The 25,973-nt window shown below is 41.8% G+C and overlaps 1 protein-coding gene across 4 annotated transcripts in view; it reads left to right on the forward strand.

Annotated features, from left to right (window-relative positions):
* The window catches only part of ptprub (protein tyrosine phosphatase receptor type Ub), a 337,198-nt gene that overhangs the window by 200,568 nt on the left and 110,657 nt on the right, over window positions 1–25,973 (forward strand). For all 4 annotated transcript variants that reach the window (XM_070551690.1, XM_070551691.1, XM_070551692.1 and 1 more), the window contains exons 4-5: window positions 19,437–19,518; window positions 25,058–25,173. In XM_070551690.1, coding sequence (XP_070407791.1) covers window positions 19,437–19,518; window positions 25,058–25,173 — 198 coding nt within the window. The remainder of the gene's footprint in view (window positions 1–19,436; window positions 19,519–25,057; window positions 25,174–25,973) is intronic.

Genomic DNA, 25,973 nt, shown 5'->3' on the forward strand with positions numbered 1-25,973 from the left:
ATGTAGGCTTGAACTAGTTTACTAGTATACATTTATGTCCTCACTAGTTAACTAGTTTGGACAATGGATGCATCAACTAGGTAACTAGTGAGCCTGCTACAATCAACTAGCTAGCTAGTGAGTCATTAATGGTTCACTAGTTAACTAGTGGCACTGCCCTACTCCAACTACTTAACTAGTTAGGAGTTTTGCCTTCACTAGTGAACATGTGGACACTTTGAACTGTCACTAGTTAACTAGTGAGACACAAAAACCTTCAACTAGCTGACTGGTATGCATTTTAGCCCTTACTAGTTAACTAGTGAGCCATTTTTGTGTCACCTAGTTAACTAGGAAGCCAAAATGTGTTCACTAGTCAACTAGTGGGCATTTCTTCTGTCACTAGTTAACTGGTGTGCACATTTTGGCCATCACTAGTTAACTAGTGAGACACAAAAACCTTCAACTAGCTGACTGGTATGCATTTTGGCCTTTACTAGTTAACTAGTGAGCCATTTTGTGTCACCTAGTTAACTAGTGAAGCCAAAATGTGTTCACTAGTTAACTAGTGAACATTTCCGTCTCCCACTAGTTAACTGGTGGGCTCATTTTGACCCTGACTAGTTAACTAGTGAGACACAAATACCTTCAACTAGCTGACTGGTATGCATTTTGGCCTTTACTAGTTAACTAATGAGCCATTTTTGTGTCAACTAGTTAACTAGTGAAGGTCAAAATGTGTTCACTAGTTAACTAGCGTGTACAGTTTGACCCTCACTAGTTAACTAGTTGACCTGTTGACAAGATATCAGAATTAATGCTCAAGCGGCTGGCCAAATTGGGCAAAGTTAACAAGTGGGATTTTTACATTCAGTAGTCAGCTAGTACGAGTTTTTGTACCTTACTAGTTGACTAGTAAAAACTAAATGTGTTTTAACTAGTTAACTAGTGGACATTGATCTGTCCACTAGTTAACTAGTGAACACACTGAGCAATACTAGTTAACTAGTAAGATATGAAACATTTTAACTAGTTAACTAGAGAGAATTTAGGCCTTACTAGTTAACTAGTTGACATTTAGGCTGTCACTATTTAACTAGTTGACACAAACATGGCTAACTAGTTAACTAGTGGACAGAAATGGCTTACATGTTCATGACAATTCTGGCTGATATCCTGATATCAGAATAAATGCTCATTTGGCTTGCCATACGCCTGCGCGTCATCAGTCAAAAGTTTTCAAACATACATTATAAAATAATCATAAAAATTGGGTCTCTGGGCGACGCATGTTAGACGCCACGTTTCCTTCTATGTGAGCCTGCGAGGACAAACACATTTAATGATTCGTAACAAACGGTTACAAAAATGTTGCCATTTTTAAAGACTTTAAACATTTACCTCTTCACGTGTTGCCAGTGATGAAAGTGACGCTGATGTGCTTCTCATTTTGCTGGAGGTCGCGCTCCCAGGGATTTTTGACGTAACGGGTTGGCCTTGGCAAGGTCTTCCTCGAACACAAAAATACTTCTTGGTTGCAATGATTTAAATATGTACTGCCCCTTATTGCCAGGGAAATACACACTGTCAATTAAAAAAGACAGCATGCATTTTTACCAGTAATCTCTGGAAATATCCATTGAAACATTGTTGAAAATTAATAAAATGATGCCCAGTTATTGAAAAATATTGGCGGCTTCGTACCGTGTAACCATAAAAACCGGGTCTAAAGTGCGTGGGAGAAACCATATTAGACACCATGCTTCATTCTGGCCGGCTTGTGGTCCTGTGCCTGTCGATGACATCAACATACCTTAGCAATACCTCTCAACCAAGAAATGTTCTATCTCTTTTTCAATTCTGTTTTTTCACATAGATCTGGAACTAGGGGATTGGCTGGGCGTATGAACTATGGAAGTTATGTTACCACATGGTATTGCCATAGAATGATTTTGCCATCGCCAAGCACAATACGCCAAGCAGATCCAGAAAGTACAACACCAGAAAACTACAGTTAGCATTGCATTCTCTCGATGGAATTAATCGAGGGACCATCAAAGTCTGAGGACTCACGGCGTTGTTACATGCTTTCTGCTCCACATGTAACATTTACCGTAATGTTTTTAAACTAGCGACAGTCAGGGTGATATGGTGCAAAATAACCTTGAAATGTGTGTATGCCCTACCCCCTAGTGGCAGGAAACTACACACTGCCACTTTAAGAGTACATAAATCCTAAATAAAGTTACATAAAACAGGAACTCACAGTTAGCATAAGTGCCATTGAATTACACTGTAAATGCAAACACGACATTTTATTCAATTTCTTTCCTTTTGTTGCATGCTGACACACCTTGCCTGCTGGTGGTGGTCGGAGGGACCGGTGCCGCCAGTGCTCGGCAGCCTCGCCTCAGTCAGTGAGCCCCAGGGCAGCTGTGGCTACATCGTAGCTCATCCTCACCAGTTTGTGAATGTGTGCGTGAATGGGTGAATGACTGATTGTGTTGTAAAGCACCTCGGGGGGTTGTAGAACCCTAAGAAGGCGCTATACAAATACAGACCATTTACCATTACTGTTTCTCATATTTCTACCAGTAAAACTCAGGAATGTTGTGTGTTATTATTCAGAGTAGGGATAAAACAGCTTTTGTTGTAGAGACATATAACAAACTGTTGGATGAACATTCCTTCATGTTTACTTGTGAAATAGTGAAGAATCAAGTTCTGACTACACAAACGATCATTCAGAGTCAAACCTACATGGAGACTTTTCCAAGGTTTCTTGTACAGAGCAACAACCAGTGAGTTTCAGGACTAGATCATCTCTGGGATTCTTTACATTGTAATCCGTGTAATACTCCACTAGAGCAGATGGCAAATGCCCTGGAGGATAGTGTTAGCAGAGTTTAGGAAAACAATTAGCCATACAAAGCTAAGTTGGATCAGAAAGGAAAATAAAGTTGATGCAAGATCAAGCCATAGAAAAAGTCATACGCTTGCTTGTTTTAACTTTTTCACACCAAATATTCAGTTAAACCCCACAATCACATTTTGCCTCCTGGAATTCTGGAGCTGTGTTTCCGCCGAAGGAGTTCTGGGAATTTTTTGGGAAAGAAAAAAGTGAGCAGCTCAGTCCTCTCAGCTTTTGTGTCTCCTAACCCTTTCGGGACTTTGCTAGACCCATCATAACCACCATGCTCCGGCAGTGAGTGATGTCACTGATCGGTGCCAACTGGTGTCCACGGACATTATTGACGGTAAAACTTATATTCAGTCAGCTGTGTGATTTAAAATGCAGCGTTCAATGATCAGAAGAAGCACAGTTTGTTTTAGTGCTCTGTTGGAGTGCCTTGAATTTTTACTGAGTTTTTGGCTTTAGAGGTGTAGAAATGGCGATTTCGAAACAGCTTCTTTTCTTTTCCTTTCATTCCGCTTCACCCTCAACTTGTCCAATTGTACAAATGTTGCTTGTTTTGGTGACATCTGCTGATGTCATTTCGTACTGAGTTCCAACCAATCATCATGACATAAGTCCTGCCCAGCGACTTTATCGGGCCTTTACGAGCACAAACCCTTGTCCAGGTCCTCTGTTAGGTCCTTGAAGTGGGCTAGAAAATAGTCCTTTCAGGCCAGCCCAGTGAAATGGGACATGCACATGTTACAAAGGTACGATAACATTTCATTCCGATGGTGGAAACAGGCCATATGTCAGCTCCAGGCAAAGTTAGAACTTCATCAAACATTCATGCACAAGTATCAGTCTCTCACTAGATATTTGTGAGACAAAATCTCATTGTATTTGTCTCTGTGTGTTTGTAAATGGTTCATCGTCCGTCTTCCAGTTTCCTCTGTGGATTTGAGTTCTCTCTTGTCTAACTGTACCGATGGCTCATAGGTGACTCAGAATTCATGATGCAGCTGCCATTGAACGGCTCCAGCAAGGAGAAGGAGGTTTATAATGGGTTTATGAGGAGGAGGAGGTGGAGGAGGAGGAAGAGACCAAACGGAACAGGAGAGGAAGACGGGCCTAACAGATAAATTCGCATTGACTGTACAGCCTTTTAATAGAACAGCTTAAAGTGCTAATGGTCTAGCTTTTATCTCCAGTTGGGGGGAACATACTGTTCAAATTGATTGGATTACATTTGCTAATATTGGGGATTTGATCACCTGCCATTGGCACCATTAGATCAAATGTATCCTGTTGTATCCCACCATCTACTACAGCTGAAGGTTTGTTCTCTCTGGGTTTAGCTTAACTGACCTCATACTGTTTCTGAGCACAAGGAGAGCAAAACAAACTGCCCCCGCAAAGTCACAAACACCATGGCTTACGTCGCTAATCCCTCCGCAGTCAAACCCTCATCCACTGTGGAATGGCAGTGAGTCTTGTCTTACAGCGTTCCTCTAGAGAACACATGAAAGGGAGATAGGTGTTAACCAGCAAAGGAAACAGAGGCTAAGAAAAAACCAACAAAAGTCTTTTGGAGCCAGAAAAGTTCCACCAGAGTTTCAGCTTTAAGGTATTTGCCTCCGTGCACATTTCTTCTTGATTCAGAAAAGGGTAGAATGCCTTCTCCAGATAAGGGATGAGTTCCTGCCCCAAGTGGAGGAGTTTAAGTATCTCGGGGTCTCGTTCACGAGTGAGGGAAAACTGGAGCGTGAGATCGATAGGTGGATTGGTGCTGCATCTGCAGTGATGTGGGCGTTGTACCGGTCTGTCGTGATGAAGATAGAGCTGAGTCAGAAGGTGTAGCTCTCAATTTACTGGTCGATCTACGTCCCGATCCTCACCTATGGTCATGAGCTTTGGGTAGTGACTAGGGATGGGTACCGAATTCGGTACTTTTTAAGGTACCGACCGAATTCCATAGTACCGACCGAGCACCGATTCACGTAATTTCAAACGGTGCCTGGTTTCGGTACCCGTCCATCCTAACGAGAACTTGCCAAGACAGCTGCGCATGCGCAAGAGCGTTTTATCGTCGCTTGCTGTGAACCAGTTGTAAACAGAGCAGCATGGTAGAGAGAACGCAGGCTAAAGCTTGGGTCCACTTCACTAAATGTGATGGGTAACTGGATGATGAAACCAGCGACAACTATCTAAATGAGACATCCTCATCTTAATCTGCTCCGGTAGGTAAATATAATTAGCTTGATATATTAGCTTCCGTTTCGCTAATGGTGCGTTCGCTTTCTCCTCGGAACTCCGAATTTCCGACTAGAACAACATGAACGCGCTCTAAAGTTTGGCTTCACTTTACTAAATGTGACGGGTGAAGACGAAACCAGTGACGATCTAAGTGTGAGGCATCGTTTTAATCTGCTCCAGCAGCTAAATAAACTGTTTAAGATATCGTTAGCTTGATATGTTAGCTTCCATTGCCACCATTGTTATCAGCTAATGGTGCGTTCGCTTTCTCCTCGGAAATTCTAACTTCCCAGTAGGAAAAATCAAATGAAAAAAGACGGCAAAAGGAATGAAGACACAGTAAATTTAGTTCACAGTAAAGATGTTTGCTTCAGTTTAATTATCAGCTTATAAAACTACAAGGGCAATGTTAAAATACAAACTGTTATATGTTATTTATCGTGATATTTATCAAATATTGTTATATATTGAGAAAAATATATATTTAATTATAAAAGAGAATTAAAATAATAAACACTCAAAAGTATCGAAAAATGGTACCGTTAAGTACCGGTATCGATTCCTAGGTACCGGTAATTAGTACCGGATCGATTCAAATGTCAAAGGTACCCATCCCTAGTAGTGACCGAAAGAACGAGATCGCGGATACAAGCGGCCGAAATGAGTTTCCTCCGAAGAGTGGCTGGGCTCTCCCTTAGAGATAGGGTGGGAAGCTCTGTGATCAGAGAGAGGCTTGGAGTAGACCCGCTGCTCCTCCACATCGAGAGGAGTCAGTTGAGGTGGCTCGGGCATCTGGTCAGGATGCCTCCTGGATACCTCCCTGGTGAGGTTTTCCGGGCACGTCCAACCGGGAGGAGACCTAAAGGTAGACTCAGGACACGGTGGAGGGACTATATCTCTCACCTGGCCAGGGAACGCCTTGGTATTCCCCTGGAGGAGCTGGCCCAAGTGGCTGGGGAGAGGGAAGTCTGGGCCTCTCGACTCAGGCTACTGCCCCCGCGACCCGACTCCGGATAAGTGGATGAAAATGGATGGATGGATAGCACATTTCTTCTGTTCTTACTATTCGACACTTGAAAGTGTGGAACACTGAAAAACCATTTTTAAAATCTTATTTCTGATTATAATCGCTCACGCAGTCTTTCATGCAGGCTGAACATGAAAATAGTCTCCTACACCCATCTTCTGCATTAGCTTCTGATAGATGGTGAAACTCTTGGATTTGAAAAGCCTGACAGATCAACTTCACACTGTCACAGCATTCATGGACTCACCCATTTTGACTTGCGACGGGGAAGGTTGTTGTTGTTTTAGTGTCCGGGAATAAGCATCGGATGTCTCAGCAAGTTTAAAATAACTGTTAGCATTAGCAACTTCACCACACAGCAGAAACTCCTCCAGGCTCTTGTTATTTATGGAGATAAAACATCGACGTTGCAAGTCAGCAGTACAGTTGTGTTGCTGTTATCTGATCTGGGGCGAGATGTCCAAATATCAGGAAATAAGACTCCAAAACCTGCCATCTGTAGCTCATCTGTGATGTGGCTCACTTCTAGTTCCTGGAAATGGCACACCAGTGGTTTTTCCCCTCCAAGTACAACCAAGGCATTCATTCCTACTAGAAACCACTGCAAATATATTGATTAAACAAGTGTTGCACACCTTTAAATGTTTCAGATCAGCCAACAAATCTCTGAATTCAGCAACCAAATGAGTAAAAACAAAGTTTAGTTTTCAGATCCTAGAGATGGAGAGAATTCCTGGTTCCATCAGTTACAATGAGCAGCTAAGCAGCCCCAGACCATCACACTACCACCACCATATTGGACTGATGATGTTTTTCTGAACGGCACTGTTACTTACACACCAGCTGTATTGATGGGACACACTCCTTTCAGAAAGTTCCACTTCAATCCGCTGAATATTTTCCTATAAATCTTAAGGATCATCAAGATAGATTTCTGGCGAATGGAGGATGGGTCTCTGTGTTCTTTTTGGTCAGCAGAGCTTTATCAGACAGGCTCTATTGAAGTGTTTTCTACAGCTCTGGCTGAAATCAGAGCTGGGTGTGGCTCATCAACTCAGAATTCCAAATAATACCTTTAATCGTCGCTAATTCGTGATTTAACACGAGGAGCAATTATTATTTCACATAGAGCCATAGCAGTTTATTGCAAATCCAGCCTATCCACTGTGGACTTTCAGTGATTTTCCGTGTTGTTAAACAATCATGGCCCTAAGAGTAGGAGAGGAGACTCTTCTTATCACTGAAGTAAAAATAAAACAACAGGATACACGTCATTTCAGAAGCTGTCTTTAAATCCCAACGTTTTTTTCTCTCTCCTTATTAAAGTCAGGATATATTAGAGCATCCGGTTCTTTGCCTGCAGCACATACTTACAAAATGCCACTGTAGCCTTTTGCGTCGTGCTGATACAGATGGGAGATTACACTCTAGGAAGCTCGTTTGTTACGATTTTGGGGCGTAATGAAACACCTTTGTTTACGAGACACACGCTCTCTGTTTGGGTCTGGAAATGTCATTGTGCAATGTAATTACAGAAAAAGTCTGCAAAATGCTGTGATGATCACCAAGACTAAGAGGATTAATACGCCGGAAACTAAAAAAATGGACTTTAATCTTATTTATTCACCTCCCTGCAGATTCATACAATTTCATGCGATTACTTTCAGCGTGAGTTCTTGGAGATTTTTCTCCAAAGTAAAAATTTCATGATTTATTTACGAATGTTTTGCACTGTCGTATTTTTGGATTTCCACACACGAGTTCCTGCTGTGACAGCTGTGAATTCAGAGGATTCTCTGGTTGAAATGCAAGATCACCTTGAGGTGTCTCGATGGGAGACGTCCTGCGAGACCGGTGTACTCACGCCGCATTTTCTTCTCTTATTGGTAGAAGTGTTTGCATTACCTGGAGAAGCCTGTTATCAAATATTAAAGATGTTATCCAGCCCTCCTAGACTGCCTGCTCCAGCCACATACCCCCTCCCCTTACACACACACACACACACACACACACACACACACACACACACACACACACACACACACACACACACACACACACACACACACACACACTTGCCTCACCTTACCTTCTTTTCACTTTTTCATCTCCTTTCAAATGTCAGAAACTTCTTCAGACCTTCTTCTCTTTTCACTTCCATTACGTTTTCCCTCAGGTTTGATGTATTCCTTCGTCCTTTACTTGTTGCTTCTTCTGTACATTTAAGCTCATGTGTATATGTGTACATTTAAATACTACTACTATAATTTCAGATGCATTGTCTTGTGGCTTTATTGGGTATAAAATGATCTTCTAAGCAAGATAAAAAGTTTTAGACTGAACAGATTCAAACCTGCCTTATTGCAGCACAACTTAAAACAGAACTATTCATGAAACAGGAAGCAGAAATCTGACCGTTTCTTGTGCTGTGAAGATCCTTTGAGTGTCTTTGGTTTGAATCGGGGTGTCCAAAGTGAAGCCCGTGGGCCATTTGCAGCCCTCAGGGTGACTCGGTGCATCCGGTGACTGAATGGGATCATTTTCTAGACAAAAACAAAAACTACGGTAACATCTGAACTCAGACGTGGCCATAAAAATGTTTTAATAGGTAGACAAAGATTAGGTGCAACAAAAACATGTTTGTATTTTTTATTTTGTTGTTTGCTTTTCATTTCCTGTCATAATAAATAGAACCATAAACCTTCACCACCTTTTGCTATAAAATCAGACTCGTGTGCTTTGACCAGATACAGAAAGCATTTTCAAAGACACGCTGACTCATACCCCATTGTTAGCTGCTTAGAATAGACTAAAATGATTTTACAAAACCAAGAAATTAGAACCGATTGATCCAAAACCGTGCAGGACCCTTTTGATGCTTCAGATCTACAGAAATGTTGTAACCTGTTTTCTTTATACTGTTGCACATTTACTTTATTGTTGATTATGTAGCGTAGTTAATCTACATAACTAGAATTTAATGCTGTTGCTATGCAGCTTTGCTAAATCCCGAGAAAGATCAAACGAATTGGCAAATGGATATTTATATAATCGATAGAAGTTCATACACCAACTGGCTTGGTCTATATTTAATCAAAAGATTAATATTTAATTTAAGAGATTTAAATTAATAGCAAAAGTCTATTTATTTATTCAGAAGAGATTTTTGCTCGTTCAGTGACCAAATATGCACCACTCTGTGTTTTATTTCAAAGAAGAGTCAGGTTTAAAAAGTTAAGAATTTATTACTAACTATTTAAAGATGACAATTTAAAAGACAATTCATAAATGGCAATTTATAAAAGCTTTGATATTAAAACTTGGGATGAAAGCAACCTGTGTCTGGATGAAAACTAAAAATGAAACGTGTGTGTGTTTGGATGTGTGAATGTAGTCTCAGATGGTTTTTATCTTAGAGAGAGAAAAACGCATTCTGGGTGAAAGCGTTTGGTTTGCAGCTGAGCTAAGTTATTTCTTAATAAGAAACAGGCATACAGACGCAATCTGTCGGAAGTGTCTACCTCACCCGGTTAGGAGACCCCCTATTGGATCCGAGATGTCAGGAGGAGATGATGACCTCCAAGCATGAGGTGGGTAGAAGAACCGTAGTGTGACCTAATTGGTCCTGAGATGTCTCCGGGTCACAGCGACCAATGCGTCTCAAAAATCAATAACTCTAAAGGAGTTTTGCGTCAGTTGGTTGCAGATGGCGTTTGTTGAAGCAGTTCTATCGGCGTGACAGAAAAGCTTAGTAGAGGTTTCGAGCGGCCGACCCGATCCTCTGGACTCTCTCGTGCCACGGAGAGGATTTTGGTGAGCTCAAGAACTGAACTTGAACTGAGGAGTTTTGGTTTTAACAAACCTCAGGACACGCCCTCTCAGAGATAGAAAGCTCTGGTGTTATGGAACAAAGACATGTGACAGCAGTTACCTTTAACCCTGACGTCTGTGTCCTGCATGGTGTGTATAAGTGCACATGACCTTCTTGTCCCTGTTAACATTACTGATTATCATAAATAATAATAATTATTAACCAAAGAATAATAATTCATTTCAGTAATTAAATACATATATAATGAACCTTGATGATTATTTATGAACCTTGTAATAGGACAGTAAAAAGAGTTTATTAAAAATGATTCTTTTAAATCTTGAAGTGTCCTTCATCTTGCGGACGGAACAGCAGTCAGATTAAAGATGGTTTACAGCAGACTGTGTGTCTCCTGTGATGGATAATCTGTAAATAGAAGTACAGCCAGGACAGCTCGACCCAGCTGAGGAAGTGTGACCTTTGGGTCACAAATGAGGCCATTCATGACGCTACAGTTAGGTAAAAAAAAATGCAAAATACTTTTTGTATTTTTAAATTAGAAATATTCTCATTCATTCCCATCCATGAAGTACTCAAGTTCAAACTATTAGTTGAAAAGCCCTTTGAACAACCTCAAGAATCAGAGATTAGTTCTGACTAGATTCAACAACTAGTCCAGGGTTTTTAACCAGTAGCTCTGGAGCCACATGTGGCTCTTCGGCTCCTCTGAAATTGGCCTTTGACTGATGATGACACAAACATGAACATCCTGTTGTTTCATTACTAAACTTAGCTAAAGGTGCAGTATGTAAAATAATGAAGTGAGACTGACATCATGTGGTCAAATTTGGTTATTGCAGTCTATTTTCCTTAGCATAAAAACACTTTCTCACTGCCGTTCCACGAGTTTCATGGCTGTTGCCAGTTCCAGATCAGCACCAGAAGATTCTAGATGACAAGTGAAGACGAGTCATACACAGTAAGTTAATACGTAGATAAATACATTGCCATATCTGGTGGCAGCACTCTTGGGTGTTTTATGTAAGGAGCACTTACTACATTTACTACAGTAATATTTCTCTGGCATTAGAAGATGTTGTGTGCGATTGACTCATTATTCGCGTCACACATACATTTCTAGTTGTTGGTCAGTTAAAAGTAATGTGAGATATTTTTAGAGCCGACTATTTGCCTCTAATTCACCGTTTGCATTGTTAGCTCAACATTAGCCTCTAGCCTGCTTCACCTGCTATTTTGTTAAACAGAAGGATGCCGTGTCATCTTAGGAGTAGAAGAAAAAACTTCTGGGGTACTCTGGTTTACTGGTTTTGGTACTTTAAATAACTCTGGAGTTTTACACCTGGCGGTGTCGGTACCAGTTCTGCTCGGGCAACCAGATCGGCTTGGGGTCGTGCGTCTTACGCACAGTAGATGATTGGCTGAACGTAAGATTTACGGAAGTTACGATACCACATTCATAAAAGTTACCTTAGCACGTTGACAATGATGATTTTGTTTGGTCAGAAGGAATTTATGGTTGTCTTAGCGGTTGTAGTCCTGTAGTCCAAAAATCAACACTTTTTGCAGAAAATTTGTTTGAATTTCCAAAGGACATGTAAAATTAAAGCAAACCCGACTGATAAATGGTGAAAAGCTCTTGGTTTTGATGAAATGGGGCAAAATAAAATATAAAAACTTTATTGAAAAGACACCAAGCAATGAATTTATGTATTTATATAACAAATAAGGAAATATACAGATGAATTACACCTTTATACAAACATATATAAGAAATTTAGTCTTTTTTGGCAGTCTGATGTTGGTTTTATGCAGTTTCATAATAACTCATTTATAAAGAAAACATTTAGGTGGTAGCAAACAAGAATTTATTAACAAAACTACTTATGTCTTTCCAAAACTTAAGTGTGAAAGCAGAGTGGGTTTGCCGAAATGTGACATCATCAGCAGGCGCAGGACTCCGAGCCGATCTGGTATTGACACCGGTGTCGAATTACATGTCCCGGCCCTGCTGTGTTAGCTCACTGAAGACACGGTAACCTCACAATCTGAAAAACTGACAACCCACCTGCTAAGAATAAAATCTGTGTAAAAGAAACCTTCCTTCCATCATTTGAGACCAGATTGCCAGACTGAGACATTAGACTGTAGAATTCTTACATATTGCTCCTTTAAATACACCTTGAGTTTTCACTAAAATGTGAATCTTGAGCTAATAGTTTATCACTTTGCTCTTGCTTGTCAGAATCAAAGTCTGACTTTACAAACTGAAGTTTTTCAAATAGATTCATGAAAAATGAAATGTAATGTTTGGTGTTTGTAACATAAGAGCTTTGACTCCCGAGTTTTTGTCTGAGTTCTCAAAGCTGAGTTTGGTTTCAATGAAATGCCGCAGAAATCTCATTGAAATTCTCAACATTCACACCATTTTCTCAGACATGGCTCTTATCCTTCGACATTTCCAGCCTAACAGATTTACTTCAGGATGGGAGAATTTCTCTCTGGACGTTTATTTTTATCTAATCTGAGACCGAGTTTAATGGTAAGCGAAGCTCCGCGTGTCTAATGGCGTCGCCTAATCAGAGAAGGGCTGGAGCTACTTTACGGCGCCAAATAAATCCGTTCTCTTATTTTTACACTTTAACACTGTCTCTAAAAACAATATTACAGAGAAATGTAATATGTCCTGGTAATGTGCATTTTATATCTGCAGTAAATCACACCATGCATCGTTTTTATGTTTTATCTCCAGAGGACGGTTTCCGCACCTTCACCTCCCGTGAAAGTAAAGCAGCAGCTTGTTAGGATAAAGTACGAGCGTATGCAAAGTTTCACAGGGAAAGTGGCTCTCAATAAAAATCTTGCAAGGTTGTTTATTGAAACAAATGCTCTGAATGTCTCCCTCCTAATAACCTGCTTTGCTAATGGCTGAGAAGACTAGGGATTAAGCAGCAATCAATCTCTCCAGCGCTTTGGCTCGGCAGAGAGTAATAACCGCCTCAATTAGACTTTCAAGATGCTCTTTTTTCTCCCTTGCTTGTGTACCATTAGGCCTAATCAGTGTTTCTGGCTAATTTTGATGTTTGTCTAATGGCATGGTCGTCTGTGTTTATGCAGCGAATTCAGGTCAGCATCCTCAGGTAAATTGTGCTTTAATCATTACTCTTATTTATTTTATATGCATATGCTTGGAAAACACAGGAAAGGGGTGAATGCTGCAAGGAATAAAAAACAGATTCAGACCATCCAGGAAATAAATACAAAATGGAGAAGTCGTTGTTGCACAGGGAAATCGACAACTTGAGGGGAATGATGGAAACAGGAAATGTTAAAATCACTGGTTAAATGCGGTGGCGCCTTACAGCTTAAGTTCCAGCTCGTGGCTGGGAACAAACAGAAGAATTGACTGTGGCAGAAGGAGATTACCCTCAGTGTTCCTCTGTGAGCAGAGTCACCAGCCGTAGATGGCAGGAACCCCAGCGGCCATGTCCAGCGCTTCCTTTGACCTCCCTTCTTGCTCTCTCCCATTTTCACTCTGCTGCTCAGAGTTATACAGCTGACCTCATCCTCCTCACACCGCTCCATGATCTGACTGTGAAGGTGTCTTCAGGGGTCACGCACGGCCGGGTTTGTTGTCAGAACGATCTTCCCACTCTTAGTCCAGAGAGGTGGACTCTGGCTGTGCCATGTATCGGTTGGAAGGGGGGCCAGAGGTCATGAGGAGTTTGCTGTGACCCATTTGGGAGGATTATAATGGTGAACATAGTGTGTGTGTGTGTGTGTGTGTGTGTGTGTGTGTGTGTGTGTGTGTGTGTGTGTGTGTGTGTGTGTGTGTGTCAGATTTTTTATGATGAGAAACAACTAGAGTAGAGCTGAAACAACTAATCGATTTAATCGATTATAATCGATTATTAAAATAGTTAACAACTTTTTTAGTCATCGATTAGTTGTTTAATAATCATATTTTACCGCATAAAGTCTATTTTTTACCACAATCTGACATCGGTTACAATCTGTTAAATTTGCCGCCAGTGTGTGGCAGTAATAAGCCACTGATCTACCAGTGGGGCCGTAGAAGAAGAAATTAGCCAATAAGTGCCCTCGGTTTTCATGACGTATCACGTTACTGACGCGCATCTTGCTGTGAGAGATGGCGGATCAACAACAAATACGGAAGAAAAATAGAAGCGACAAAACAAGAGAAACCCCGGACAAAAACCTCACGAGTATGGGAGCACTTCACTAGATGCCTTGAAAAGACCGGTGACCTACAAAATATGCAAAAACCATGGCACGACGGAAGCACGACGTCCCTAAGTGAACATTTGAGATGAAAACATGGGGGCTGATGCAGCAGAGGAAAGTCCGGTAAGTAACAGAAAATAAACAAGCTAACGCAGATCACATTTGGGACTTAGTGTTAGCTGAGTTCGTTATAGTGGATGTTAAACATGTTTTTTTTTTTTTTTTTGCCGCGTCAGTTTACGGTGTTCTACTTCTGATTGACTAGATGCAATCGTGAATCTCCTCCGTGTTGTGGCGCTTGCCAAATTTAGCACGTCTGTTTATAAGAATGTTCTCGTTAAGAGAAAAACGGCACAAACCCATAACTGTGTTCCTCATTCAAAAAAGGACAACTCCGCGGAGAAAAATATACAGACGAGCTGTGTCCAGGTGAATATAACGCGGCATAGTTGTACGCTTTCAATTTTTAAATACAGGAGAAATTCAGAAAGTCCTTTTTTTAACTATTAAGAGGCTGTTTTACTATCTAACGCTGTAAAACGCCTCACAACACATTTTTGTCAAAATAAATGATCACTGTATATTGTTAATTAATTCAAATAATGTAATATTGATTTAGTGTTGTAGTGTGTGTGCTGCTTTATTTTATATGTGTACTTAATTCAGTTTATTTGTTTCTTATGCAGAAAAAAACAAGCAACGATGGACAACTACATGGGGAACAAGACACTCACCCCCCAGCAATGCATACCACTTACAAACTCTATTCTAGATTCTACATTATTTTTTATGGAATTTACCTCTTATATTTTGATGCCAAAAAATTATTCTGGACTGATATTTTGCACTGTTTAGCTCATTTTACACTGCTGACTGTGGTCATGTGCAATAAAATAGATTGCAGTCAACTGCACAATTCTCTTATGTTTTTCTTTTTCTTAACTGAAATGTATTCATCACTTGTATAGGTTAAATAGCTAAACAATAACAAACCGATTAATCGATTAATCGAAAAAATAATCGACAGATTAATCGATTATGAAAATAATCGTTAGTTGCAGCCCTAAACTAGAGTCAAGGTAAAAAGAAAGTCCAACTTTGTAACGTATCAGAATAAAGAAGATTATCCAGATTTAATCTCAGGTCTAAAACACTAGACAGACTCAAACCTGTCACTATTAACCAAAAACGAAGCCAAAGCAGAGCCACCTTTTCTGCTTCCACTGGATTTAAGACAGAAAGAATCAGTCAGATTGTGTTAATAAACCAATGACCATCAAAGTTAGCACCACTGTAAAATTAGGGTTTGCTGGTCTGGAGCATACAGGTGTGTGTTAACCCAACATCAATAAGGACCTTAGAGAAGTAACTCTCCTTCTGAAATAGGTTAAAGGTCATTTCCAAGCAATTTGGAGTCCATCATTCATTGGGTTTGGTGATAATTCAAACTGAAGCTGAATGGTCATAGATTAATAAGAGGAAAATGTGTAAGACAGGTGCAAATCTTCCCTGGGGACGATGTCCCTCCAAGTTCAACCCAAGATCAGACTCTACAGACCTCAGCCAGCAGATTAAAGTATATTAAAATATATAAAAAAAATAATAATATACTTGCATAAACATTTAGTAATGTATATACAACTTATACATATTATTACTTAGATTAGCCATTTTTATATTTTACTTGTTTTTACGTTATTGTATTTTTGCACAACTCTGTTGCTGTGAAACTCGCACACAAGAATTTCACTTGCATGTACTGTACCAGTTTACCTGCACATGTGACGTGACAATAAAAGTGATTTGATTTGATTTTGATTTAAAGTTTAAATGTTGTGGCAGTAAAATGACAAAAAGACCGTCTCTCTCTAAAACAAACAAACAAAAAAACATCAGGTCTCATCTGAATGAACCAGAAGAACTCTGGAGGTTTATCCTGTACACCGATCAGATTAAAGTAAAGGTTTACCCAAAATGCCCCAGCACAAACAGCTCCTTCCAGCTGTCTATGAACTAAATTATTCTCAAATGGTCAAATGTGAGACCATCTGTCCAACTGCTGTCTGGCCCCAGCAATACTTCAATTTAAACTTCTTCTGCAAGAGCTGGCCCAGATAAATCATGACTAGGAAAATAAAATCCCTCAACAGATAAAGCACCAATGGATCAAATGGCTATCAGAGCTGGAAGTCTTGCCTGCATTTAATGCAGTAAGAAGCATGAAACTCGGGTTTTCATCACCTGTTAAACTCAACTTAATAATTTTGCGGATGCCAACAGTTACGGATATGTCACACTCTAGAAAACCAGCCAGGACAGCCACATGTTTCTTTTCTGTTTCGACACATTCTCACACCCAAGGCGTCAAAATATGACGCGTGTGACCAAGCGTCAATACATGACGATTCGGGATGCCCCAGCGCATCAGTAGACGACGATCAGGGACACACTGGGTCACGTGGCTCCGCTGGCGTCACTGGTTGACGCGCACAGTCACACGGACATTATTCAAGTAATTAACATTCCCCTCACCCCAATCCTAACCTTAAGGTCCATAAACTGTGACCTTAAGGTTAGGATTGGGGTGAGGGGAAGGTTAAGTAGTTAACAAGTAGTTCTAATGTCCGTCTCACCACCGGCGTCGCATACCGACGCTGCGACAGCTGTTTGTCCCTGATCGTCGTCTCCTGACGCGCTGGGGGGTCCCGATTCATCATATATTGAGGCTTGGTCACACGCGTCATATTTTGACTCCTTGGGTTTGAGAATGTGTTGTCTGTTTAGTAAAGCCAGTGTAGCGCCTCTTAAGTCAATCATAACCCCACCCCGATTGGAGTTGCTGTGGCTGTTGGAGCAACACAAGTTGACAAAGTGATTAAGGCCGAGTTATAACTTCAATGTGAAAAATCTTACATTTGGTTGAACAGTTGCACAATTCTCAATGACACTGAAGAGCAAGTCACCCCTAAATCAACATTCTTTTTGCTGATGAACTGTAGAGTGTCTAATCATGCTGTAGACACCTGTAGTCGATAATTTGGCACTTTAGTGCATCTTAGATCAAATGTAAATATTTTGTCTAAAACTGTCGTTGTTGCGCCCCCTTAAGGCAAAAACTCAGCACTGCATTTGAATTTAAATCTGCCATTGCTATTGGCTAAGAGATACCATATGACATTAGCTGGTACATTATGATGTCGCAATGCTGTTGTGAGCTTGTGTGTGTGTGTGTGTGTGTGTGTGTGTGTGTGTGTGTGCGTGTGTGTGTGTGTGTATTTATTAGTGGCTCCGCCCTTTCTGTCTGACAGGCAACAGCATTTGTTGCATTTTTCAAACAGGAAGTGGGAGTGCAGTAAAACTCTGGTAGGGGGTGACTTACTCTTTAACCATGAAAATAAAAGATTCCAAACATTTGTGACAAACCAAATTGCGATCATTGGACAAGCATCAAACCCAGACCAGTGGCATTCCCACCAATGAAAATCCAGCTGACATCACTTCAAGAGCCGTTTCAATTCACAAACTATTGAACACTAAAACCTGGAGAATGGACCTGATTTCTTGTGGGATACACTCGGAAACAAACTTTGGAACCTTTAGAATTTGATGAAGAGGCAGACACCGATGGTCCTGAAAGAAAAAAACAGAAATGTTCAGATGTTCAACTCAACTTGACCAAGATCCAGGCATCAAACTCCTCACTCATTTCTCAGAATGGAATAAACAGCTTTTGTCTGGATATCGTGGATTTAAGGAATGCTCTGTGAACACAATCCTATCCGAAAAAGCATGTAATAATGCCCAGCTAAAAACCGCAAAAATAAAAAATAAATGGAAGATTTGCACAATGCTTTGTGCAACAACCCCCCCCCCCCCCCCCCCGCGCACAGCATTACATGGACAGGCGGGTTCAGAAAATGAGGTTACTTTAATTTGTTAGATACAGACTCGCGCATCAGTGCAGTTCATCGTTTCATGTGCAGAAGTGGACCAGTCTCACAATTCTGCTCAGACAACAGAACACATTTCTCATCAGCAGAAAAAGAGTAAATAATAAATAAATAATTAATATGACTGAATGATTTTGAACTGATTTCTGATTTTCTTCTTTAACACTTAGTTTGTCCACACATCTGTTTACCGTGGGATCTGAAAAGCTAGAATAAAGAAGATGGCACAGACCAAAGGGTGTGCCGGGGGCTGCAAGAGAATAGAGCCAAACGGTTATCTACTGGCGTTTTTGCTTACATATTCTTTATTTCACATTTAGGAAGATCTTTTAGGAACAAATACACTTTATGTTTTTGCAAAGTATTAAAATATTTAGGAAAACTTATATTCAAGGTGGATTTGTTAATTTTTCCTCCCTGAACATTTCGTTAAAGGAAACTCTGCATAAAACCAGTCATATTTATATATTTACATGATTTACCCTTAATAGCCACAAAGATATAACTGTGTGTGTGTGTGTGTGTGTGTGTGTGTGTGTGTGTGTGTGTGTGTGTGTGTGTGTGTGTGTGTGTGTACAAATCAAGACTCGGTGATGGGAACCATGTTGTAATCATTTGGTTCTCAGATTATGAGAAACAATAACTCAAAGCTGGCCTGCGATCAAACACGTGGATGGTGGAGCGTCCTTGGAGCTGTGAAAACAAACATCACCCCCCGTGTCTCATAACTCTCTCACTATTACTGAGGGTGGTGATTTGATATTGATTAGGTTTCATGACAGCCCACCGCTCATCGAGCTTATTGTTCTATAGGAGAGTGGAGGTTTGTCCTCTCTGGGGTCCCGTGGCCTTGCGTGAGCCGTATTATCTGCTGTTATGGCTCCACAGCAGCCTGCGCCCTGCATCTGCGATGGGGCTCGTGACTCAGCCACCACAATGTGCGCTTCGTGATAAAGCAATTATTTCCCACGGCCCGGCGGACTGAGACGAAACTTATCTATCTCCGTGTTGACGCTTCTGAATTTCTCTTATTTTTCTCTTCTTGTCTGGGTTTTTGTTTTGGGTCAGCAGATGTGAAACGGGCCTGTTTGTAATTAATGCGTCTGTCACCGAGGGGGAACAAGAGAAATAGGATTTGCGCTGCAATCGGAGTTGAGAATTGCTCTCCTGCTTGCTGCTACATGAGCACGAGGTTACTCACAAGTATGTCGTTGGTCCGCTCTATTCAGTGTGCACTCTTGCTCACTTTTGCAGGTGCTGATCGAGGCCACCGTTTCCAGGGAGCGACGAGGTTACATCGCCGTAGATGACATCATGGTGCTCAACTACCCCTGTTGTAAGTGCCACCTCTGACTGCAGTAACAAATGAGAGAGCTATTATGTGTTTCAAAGCGGTATTAAACAGGACTAGGACTAGGGTCATATAGTTGACCTTTAGTGATGAGTTCTCATTGGCGCTTTTAAACCGTCAGGGCAGAGATGACATCGTCCAACACCTGAGGTAACACCTGTAACTTTAATCTTCATACCAGTGATCACAGATCACACAGCTGCAAAAAATATAGGCTGCATTCATGCCATACCAAAGAAGAAGAGTTTTCAAGTCACTTCCTGAGTCGGACCAGGCGACAGGTAAAAGGGTTTTTGAACAGGGAAACAGAGACCTCATTTGTTCTGAAACATGAGTTATTTTCTTGAGACAGTTTTCAAATGAGATGCTTGGATTAGAGGACATTTTAAAACTTTAAGCTAGAGCTTCAACATTGATCTCTGTGACTGTTGAGTTAGAAACTTGACCAGTTTCATATTTAAAGCCAGTCTGCAGCCCTCGGCTGATCAAAAAACACCCCTAATAAGTTTTGTGGAGCGGGTAAGTTTCCTAGGGTGCGCTCTTTACCTGCTTAATGGTTGTTATCTGCAATGCTAGTGGTTAGCATCCTCAGTTCACCGATCGTAAATAAAAAAGCACAAGAAGATGAAAAAGAAGTTTGCTTTTACTCTTGGCATCATGGCGACTCCTGGAAGGAAAAGTAAGAGAGTAACGTCTTTTGGACAAAACCAAAGACTGATGGTGACCTGGCTTTGTTGCTACTGCGCTTGTAAGTAATACTATTTTTGTCCAACAGTGAGTATCTTTTAGTTGTTTATTTTAGTCTTAATTGGCTCATGTTAGCGTTAGCTCATTGTTAGCACAAGCTACGGCAGGCTACAGCAGGATGCTTTATGAACGTTGTAATTCCGCTTTCAACTAGTAGGATAGAGGAGTGGGAGACTGTCTAGTGTTACTTTAACAATCCACCAAAAATGATCCCACATTCTCCATGCGGAAATCTCTCTGGCAACTTCCTACTGCAGGTAAGACACTTACCACTCAGAGGTACTCCCCAGAAACCTCAAAAAACCAAATGTTCCTGTAATCTGTGTGATTTTTAACACTTTAATTCCTAACTGACTGACTCACTGAAGTCTGGTGCAGCTTGTTGGCACAGTTGCGTAGACCAGTGGTTCCTAACCTGGGGGTCCCGACCCCCACAAGGGGGCGCCAAAGCCTCTCAGTGGGTCGCCAGGACCTCTCCACTTTAAGGTGTTAAAGCTTCATTTATTACTTGTTCATAGCCTACATTGTGCTCACTTTTTTCATGAGTGAAAGGTTTACTGATATTAAGACAGGAAATAATTAGTACAGAAAAAGTAACACACTTTTAAGAACATTTTGCTCAGCTCACTGTTTTATTTTCAAGTGTCAAAAGTTCATTAAAGATAGGACTGGTTGATTAATCACAGCGTTTACAGTAAATAATCTAGTATAAACAGTAATATACACATTTAAGTACATTTTGCTCTGTGTATTTTTTGTGTCAAACGTTTATTGAAAGGAATGATTGATTTATCAGTGTTTACAAGAAACAATGTGTTCAGAAAAGTAATACAAACTGTCAAGCACACTATGCTCTGTTTGGTTTTGTTAATGACTTTGTTCTGTACTGGAGCCTACTATTACTGTTATCTATTGAATCAAAGCATATTAAAATGTGCTTGAACAATTTTATCATTTCTTAATAATGTTTGTACTGGGAGAGAGAATGGGAGGGGGTCGTCAAAAATTTTACTGGTAAAAAAGGCGTCCCTTGGGAAAAAGGTTGGGAACCACAGTTGCGTAGAGGAAGGGTTTCTGTTCAGGGTACTTTTTATTATTGTGAGTGTAGCTGTTTGGTTTGCTGTCAGCCCCCCGAGGACCTTGTGTAGAACAGCGTGACTGAAACACCTGAGCTTATCTGGCCAAAGAGGATGTCTCTGACTCTGAATGCGAGGCCTCCTGTCATCACGTCTGACTCCCAAGGTCCATGCTGCCGTCCTCTGGATTACATGAAGATGCTTCCCTCTCAGGGGGACCTCTGCTGTTTCCTTTTTAACATTGATACGATCGTTATGTCAGGAGGGGCGGTTTGATCCTGAGAGGTTGGGACTTCTCATGTTATACAGCAGAAGCTATCAGTGTTTTTTCAGGAACCAACACCGGCTGTGAGACTGGGTCGCCCCTTCGCTGCGTGTGTGCACCACCCAGTCGGCCACCCCGTTACTCCCAGACACAACAGATGGCTTCTTCTGACTGCTCCCACTGTGACCATTAAATAATTAAGACGCTCATCAAGACCTGAGCACGCCTTCTGATGTGGCACATGGCCAGCCGGCATGGCTCGGCACTCAGGAGTGTGCAGGAGAAACTAGCGTTAGCCTGGTAAAAGATGGAGTCTACTGATCAAAAACGTTCCTATTTAGGATTCTGGTTAATGCACAGTTGACATTTCAGTTGTATCCTCTCCAGTCGCAGTCTGACTCTGAAACTAGTGTTGCAGTTCAATGAAATATTTATCACGCTAAAGAGTCCTGAGGATAAGATCTGACACATTTAGCTGTATAACACTGCAGCTTGAGCCAACCGTGGGGGGTGCTCGTCTCCTTGCACGCTCATTTCACTGTTTGTTTACTGTATGTTTGCCTCTTGGGCATGAATAATGAGTCATCCCCAGGAGGGGACGTCACTCAAAGGAAACACGGTCACATGTTGGGTACAAATGCAAAAGCTTCCCCCTTTACTGAGACTGCACAAAAGCCCAGATCAAGAAACTCATCTCCATCTCCGCTCGAAACCCGCGTGATTTAGTACAAAATCCAAGCCGGAGATGAGTGAGCTCCAAACATTTTCCTTTTCTCCCCGACGCCTCGGTTGCACCGTGGCTCTGCGGTCTCCCGTCAATCATCCGGAGTGACGCGGCATCGTGTCCTACATGGAGTTTCAGAGACGGCTGGCAGCGCGGCCAGGACTTACCAGTTATTTGGCTCCGCAGGGGTCCGCTTCACACTCTTTTATTGTTAATCACAAAGTTGGGTGAGAGGGCTACTCCCACACACTGACTCATTGGCAGCTTCGCTCGGCATGCTGGGACATTATTAGTCAAACTGTGGAGGGCTGATGCTCCCCCTGTAGATTTTTTTCTTCCTGGAAATCAACTCCTACATGATGATTGATCCTGTTAGTTAGCAAGTTATTCCTGTGATGGGTTTCTTCAAATAGTTTTATAACTCTTTTAACTAAGTGGTGCGAAAGTAAGGGTTTTACCAACCTGGTATGAAGATCTAAGGAAAAGCGTCTGGGTCTAAAATAGGAAAGTAAAGAGATTGGCAGCAGAAAGTCACTCTGAGAAGAAACTTCCAACCCAGAATGAAACTCTGACAACATCCCAGCTGAATTTGGCCGAGTGTATGCAAATGTGAAACATTTGAAAAGGAACCCAGGCATTAACGCAGAAACAAGAACACAAACACACGTGTGTATTTTACCCCTTAAATCCTTCAGCTTGAATCAATAGTTTAGACTTAAAAACATAAAAATACCTTTCCCTTCCAAGTGTCCAGTTCAGCTGAGCATCTTTAAAACTCTTTGATTTCACTTTGAATTTGTTCTTCAGAATCCATCAGATGCATCCGTCTGTTTTTACAGGAAGTTTTTACAGCAAAAGATGGATTTAATAATCGTAAATACAAACAAATATGTTTAAAACGAAGGTAACTGTACAGTCATACTGTAGGTTCACTACCACAAACACAAGGTTATTTAAAAATGGCCTGTATTTGATATAGCACCTTCTAGAGTCATGGAACCCCCAAGGCACTTTACAACACAATCAGTCATTCACCCATTCACACACACATTCACACACTGGTGGGGATGAGCTACGATGTAGCTACAGCTGCCCTGGGGCGCACTGACGGAGGCGAGGCTGCCGAGCACTGGCGCCACCGGTCCCTCCAAACACCACCAGCCGGCAACGTGGGTTAAATGTCTTGCCCAAGGACACAACGACAGCGACAGACTGAGTGGGGCTCGAACCTGCAACCTTCCGATTACGGGGCGACCACTTAACTCCTGTGCCACCATCGCCCCGTTTACTTAACCCTCCCACTGTCCTAATGGGTGTGACCCCGCAAGGAAAGTTGACCATTGAGCAGGGTTGGTGGTTTCTCCCTTGAAGTCCATGTGGCAGGGGTGAGGTGGTGCTCACTCCTCACCCCGCAACGTGGACCTCAAGGGATAAACCACCAACCCTGCTCAATGGTCAACTTTCCTTGCGGGGTCACACCCATTAGGACAGTGGGAGGGTTAAGCATTTAGAAAGGAACTGGTCTAGAAAACAGCAGCAGGATCAGCGCAGTTTCTGATATCAACAAGCAGGGCAAAGTGGTTACGCACACACACACACACACACACACACACACACACACACACACACACACACACACACACACACGCATGCACGCACACACACGCACGCGCGCGCACACACACAGCAAGGGCATGGGAGTAGGGTTGGGGGTGGGGGGTTTGAAAACAGTAGGCTTGAGCAGAAGCGCTCGTCCAACATTCCCGCCTGGTGTAAACAGAGGAGCAGCAGGCAGCGCGGAAATTCCGTAAGCGATCCACTTCGCAGCTGAAGTGATCCTGCATAAATAGGTGAAACAAAAATTGTTGAAACAATTTTGGGAATCCACCTTCCCAGGAAGCAGTGCCCTCTGGGTTTGGAGTGTCCTCTGCAGGCATTTGAGTTGCAAACATGTTTGTAGATGCTTCGCTCTGTCCTTGGTAGCAGATTCTACCATCCATCCATCCATTTTCGTCCTCTTCTCCGGAGTCGGGTTGCGGGGGCATCAGCCTAAGGAGGGAAGCTCAGACTTCCCTCTCCCCAGCCACTTGGGTCAGCCCCTCTGGGGGAATGCCAAGACGTTCCGTGCTCCTCCAGTGTGTCACCTCCTGTTTCGTCGAGATGTTTTACTCTACTGACAAAGAAAACTATACAAAAATGTTGCGTCGCTCCGTGCAGCTGATTCCATGACAGGATAAGCATCTGTGGATAAGGATTTTCGTGTTCACTAAGTAGGGAGTTTCTGCTGTGGTGCGTTCATGGGACATACGAAAAGACACACTTTGTTGATGCAATATAAAGAGTGTAATGTTGGTTGAGAATTGAAAAGAAATAATTTACATGAATTAGAAGGAAGAATCTTCTTCTTTTTTTTATTTTTATTTTTTACAAATTACAAAAGTGGAGATTTCATTGTGAAGTTACATTAAAGAATGTACAATTTCATCTTTCGTCCTAATCGTTTGTCTTGATTGGAAAAAAAACATTAAATCAAATAAAATATGTAGCTGACAAAATGTCTCACTAGTTCACACTTGTGGTGAATATTTATGTCGTCCTGTGAGTTACAAACAAAGCACCGTTTGTAAAAAGATTCAAATCTCCTCCTGTATTTTAAAAACCCATGACAAAACCTTGACAGGTCACATTTCTCCCTCCGGCCTGTGTTTTCAGATAAGGCTCCACACTTCTCCAGATTAGGAGACGAGGAGATCAACGCTGGTCAGAATGCTTCTTTCCAGTGTGTTGCTGCTGGAAGAGCGTCCGAGGCTGAGAAGTTCCTGCTGGAGGTCAGTGGTTTATTTGTGTGTGTGTCTGAACTAACCTCCATATCTGACCCAAACGTGTGTGAGTGTGCACATTCAACATTTTGTTCTCACCTGTGGGCATTAAATCTAGACAAAAATCAAAAAGACAAGAGTCTGCTGGCTCAGCCGTAGAAATAAGGTGAGGAGCACCATAACCTGGAGGGACATCAAATAGAGCTGATGGATAGAAGGTTCTGATTGGATGGATGACGGATGGATGGATGGACAGATAGGTGGAGGAATGGAAAGATGGATAAAGAGATGGATGGATGGATGGATGGACAGATAGGTGGAGGAATGGATAGATGGATAAAGAGATGGATGGATGGATGGATGGATGGATGGATGGATGGATGGACAGTCAAATGGGTGGGTGAACAGATGGATGGATGGACAGATAGGTGGAGGAATGGATAGATGGATAAAGAGATGGATGGATGGATGGATGGATGGATGGATGGATGGATGGATGGATGGATGGATGGATGGATGGACAGTCAAATGGGTGGGTGAACAGATGGATGGATGGACAGATAGGTGGAGGAATGGATAGATGGATAAAGAGATGGATGGATGGATGGATGGATGGATGGATGGATGGATGGATGGATGGATGGATGGATGGACAGACAGTCAAATGGGTAGGTGAACAGATGGATAGATGGATGGATGGACAGATAGGTGGAGGAATGGATTGATGGATAAAGAGATGGATGGATGGATGGATGGATGGATAGGTAAACAGATGGATGGATGGATGGATGAATGGATGGACAGATGGA

This window comes from Nothobranchius furzeri, chromosome 5 (genome assembly GCF_043380555.1).
Source record: "Nothobranchius furzeri strain GRZ-AD chromosome 5, NfurGRZ-RIMD1, whole genome shotgun sequence".
In the NCBI taxonomy this organism is placed as follows: domain Eukaryota; kingdom Metazoa; phylum Chordata; class Actinopteri; order Cyprinodontiformes; family Nothobranchiidae; genus Nothobranchius; species Nothobranchius furzeri.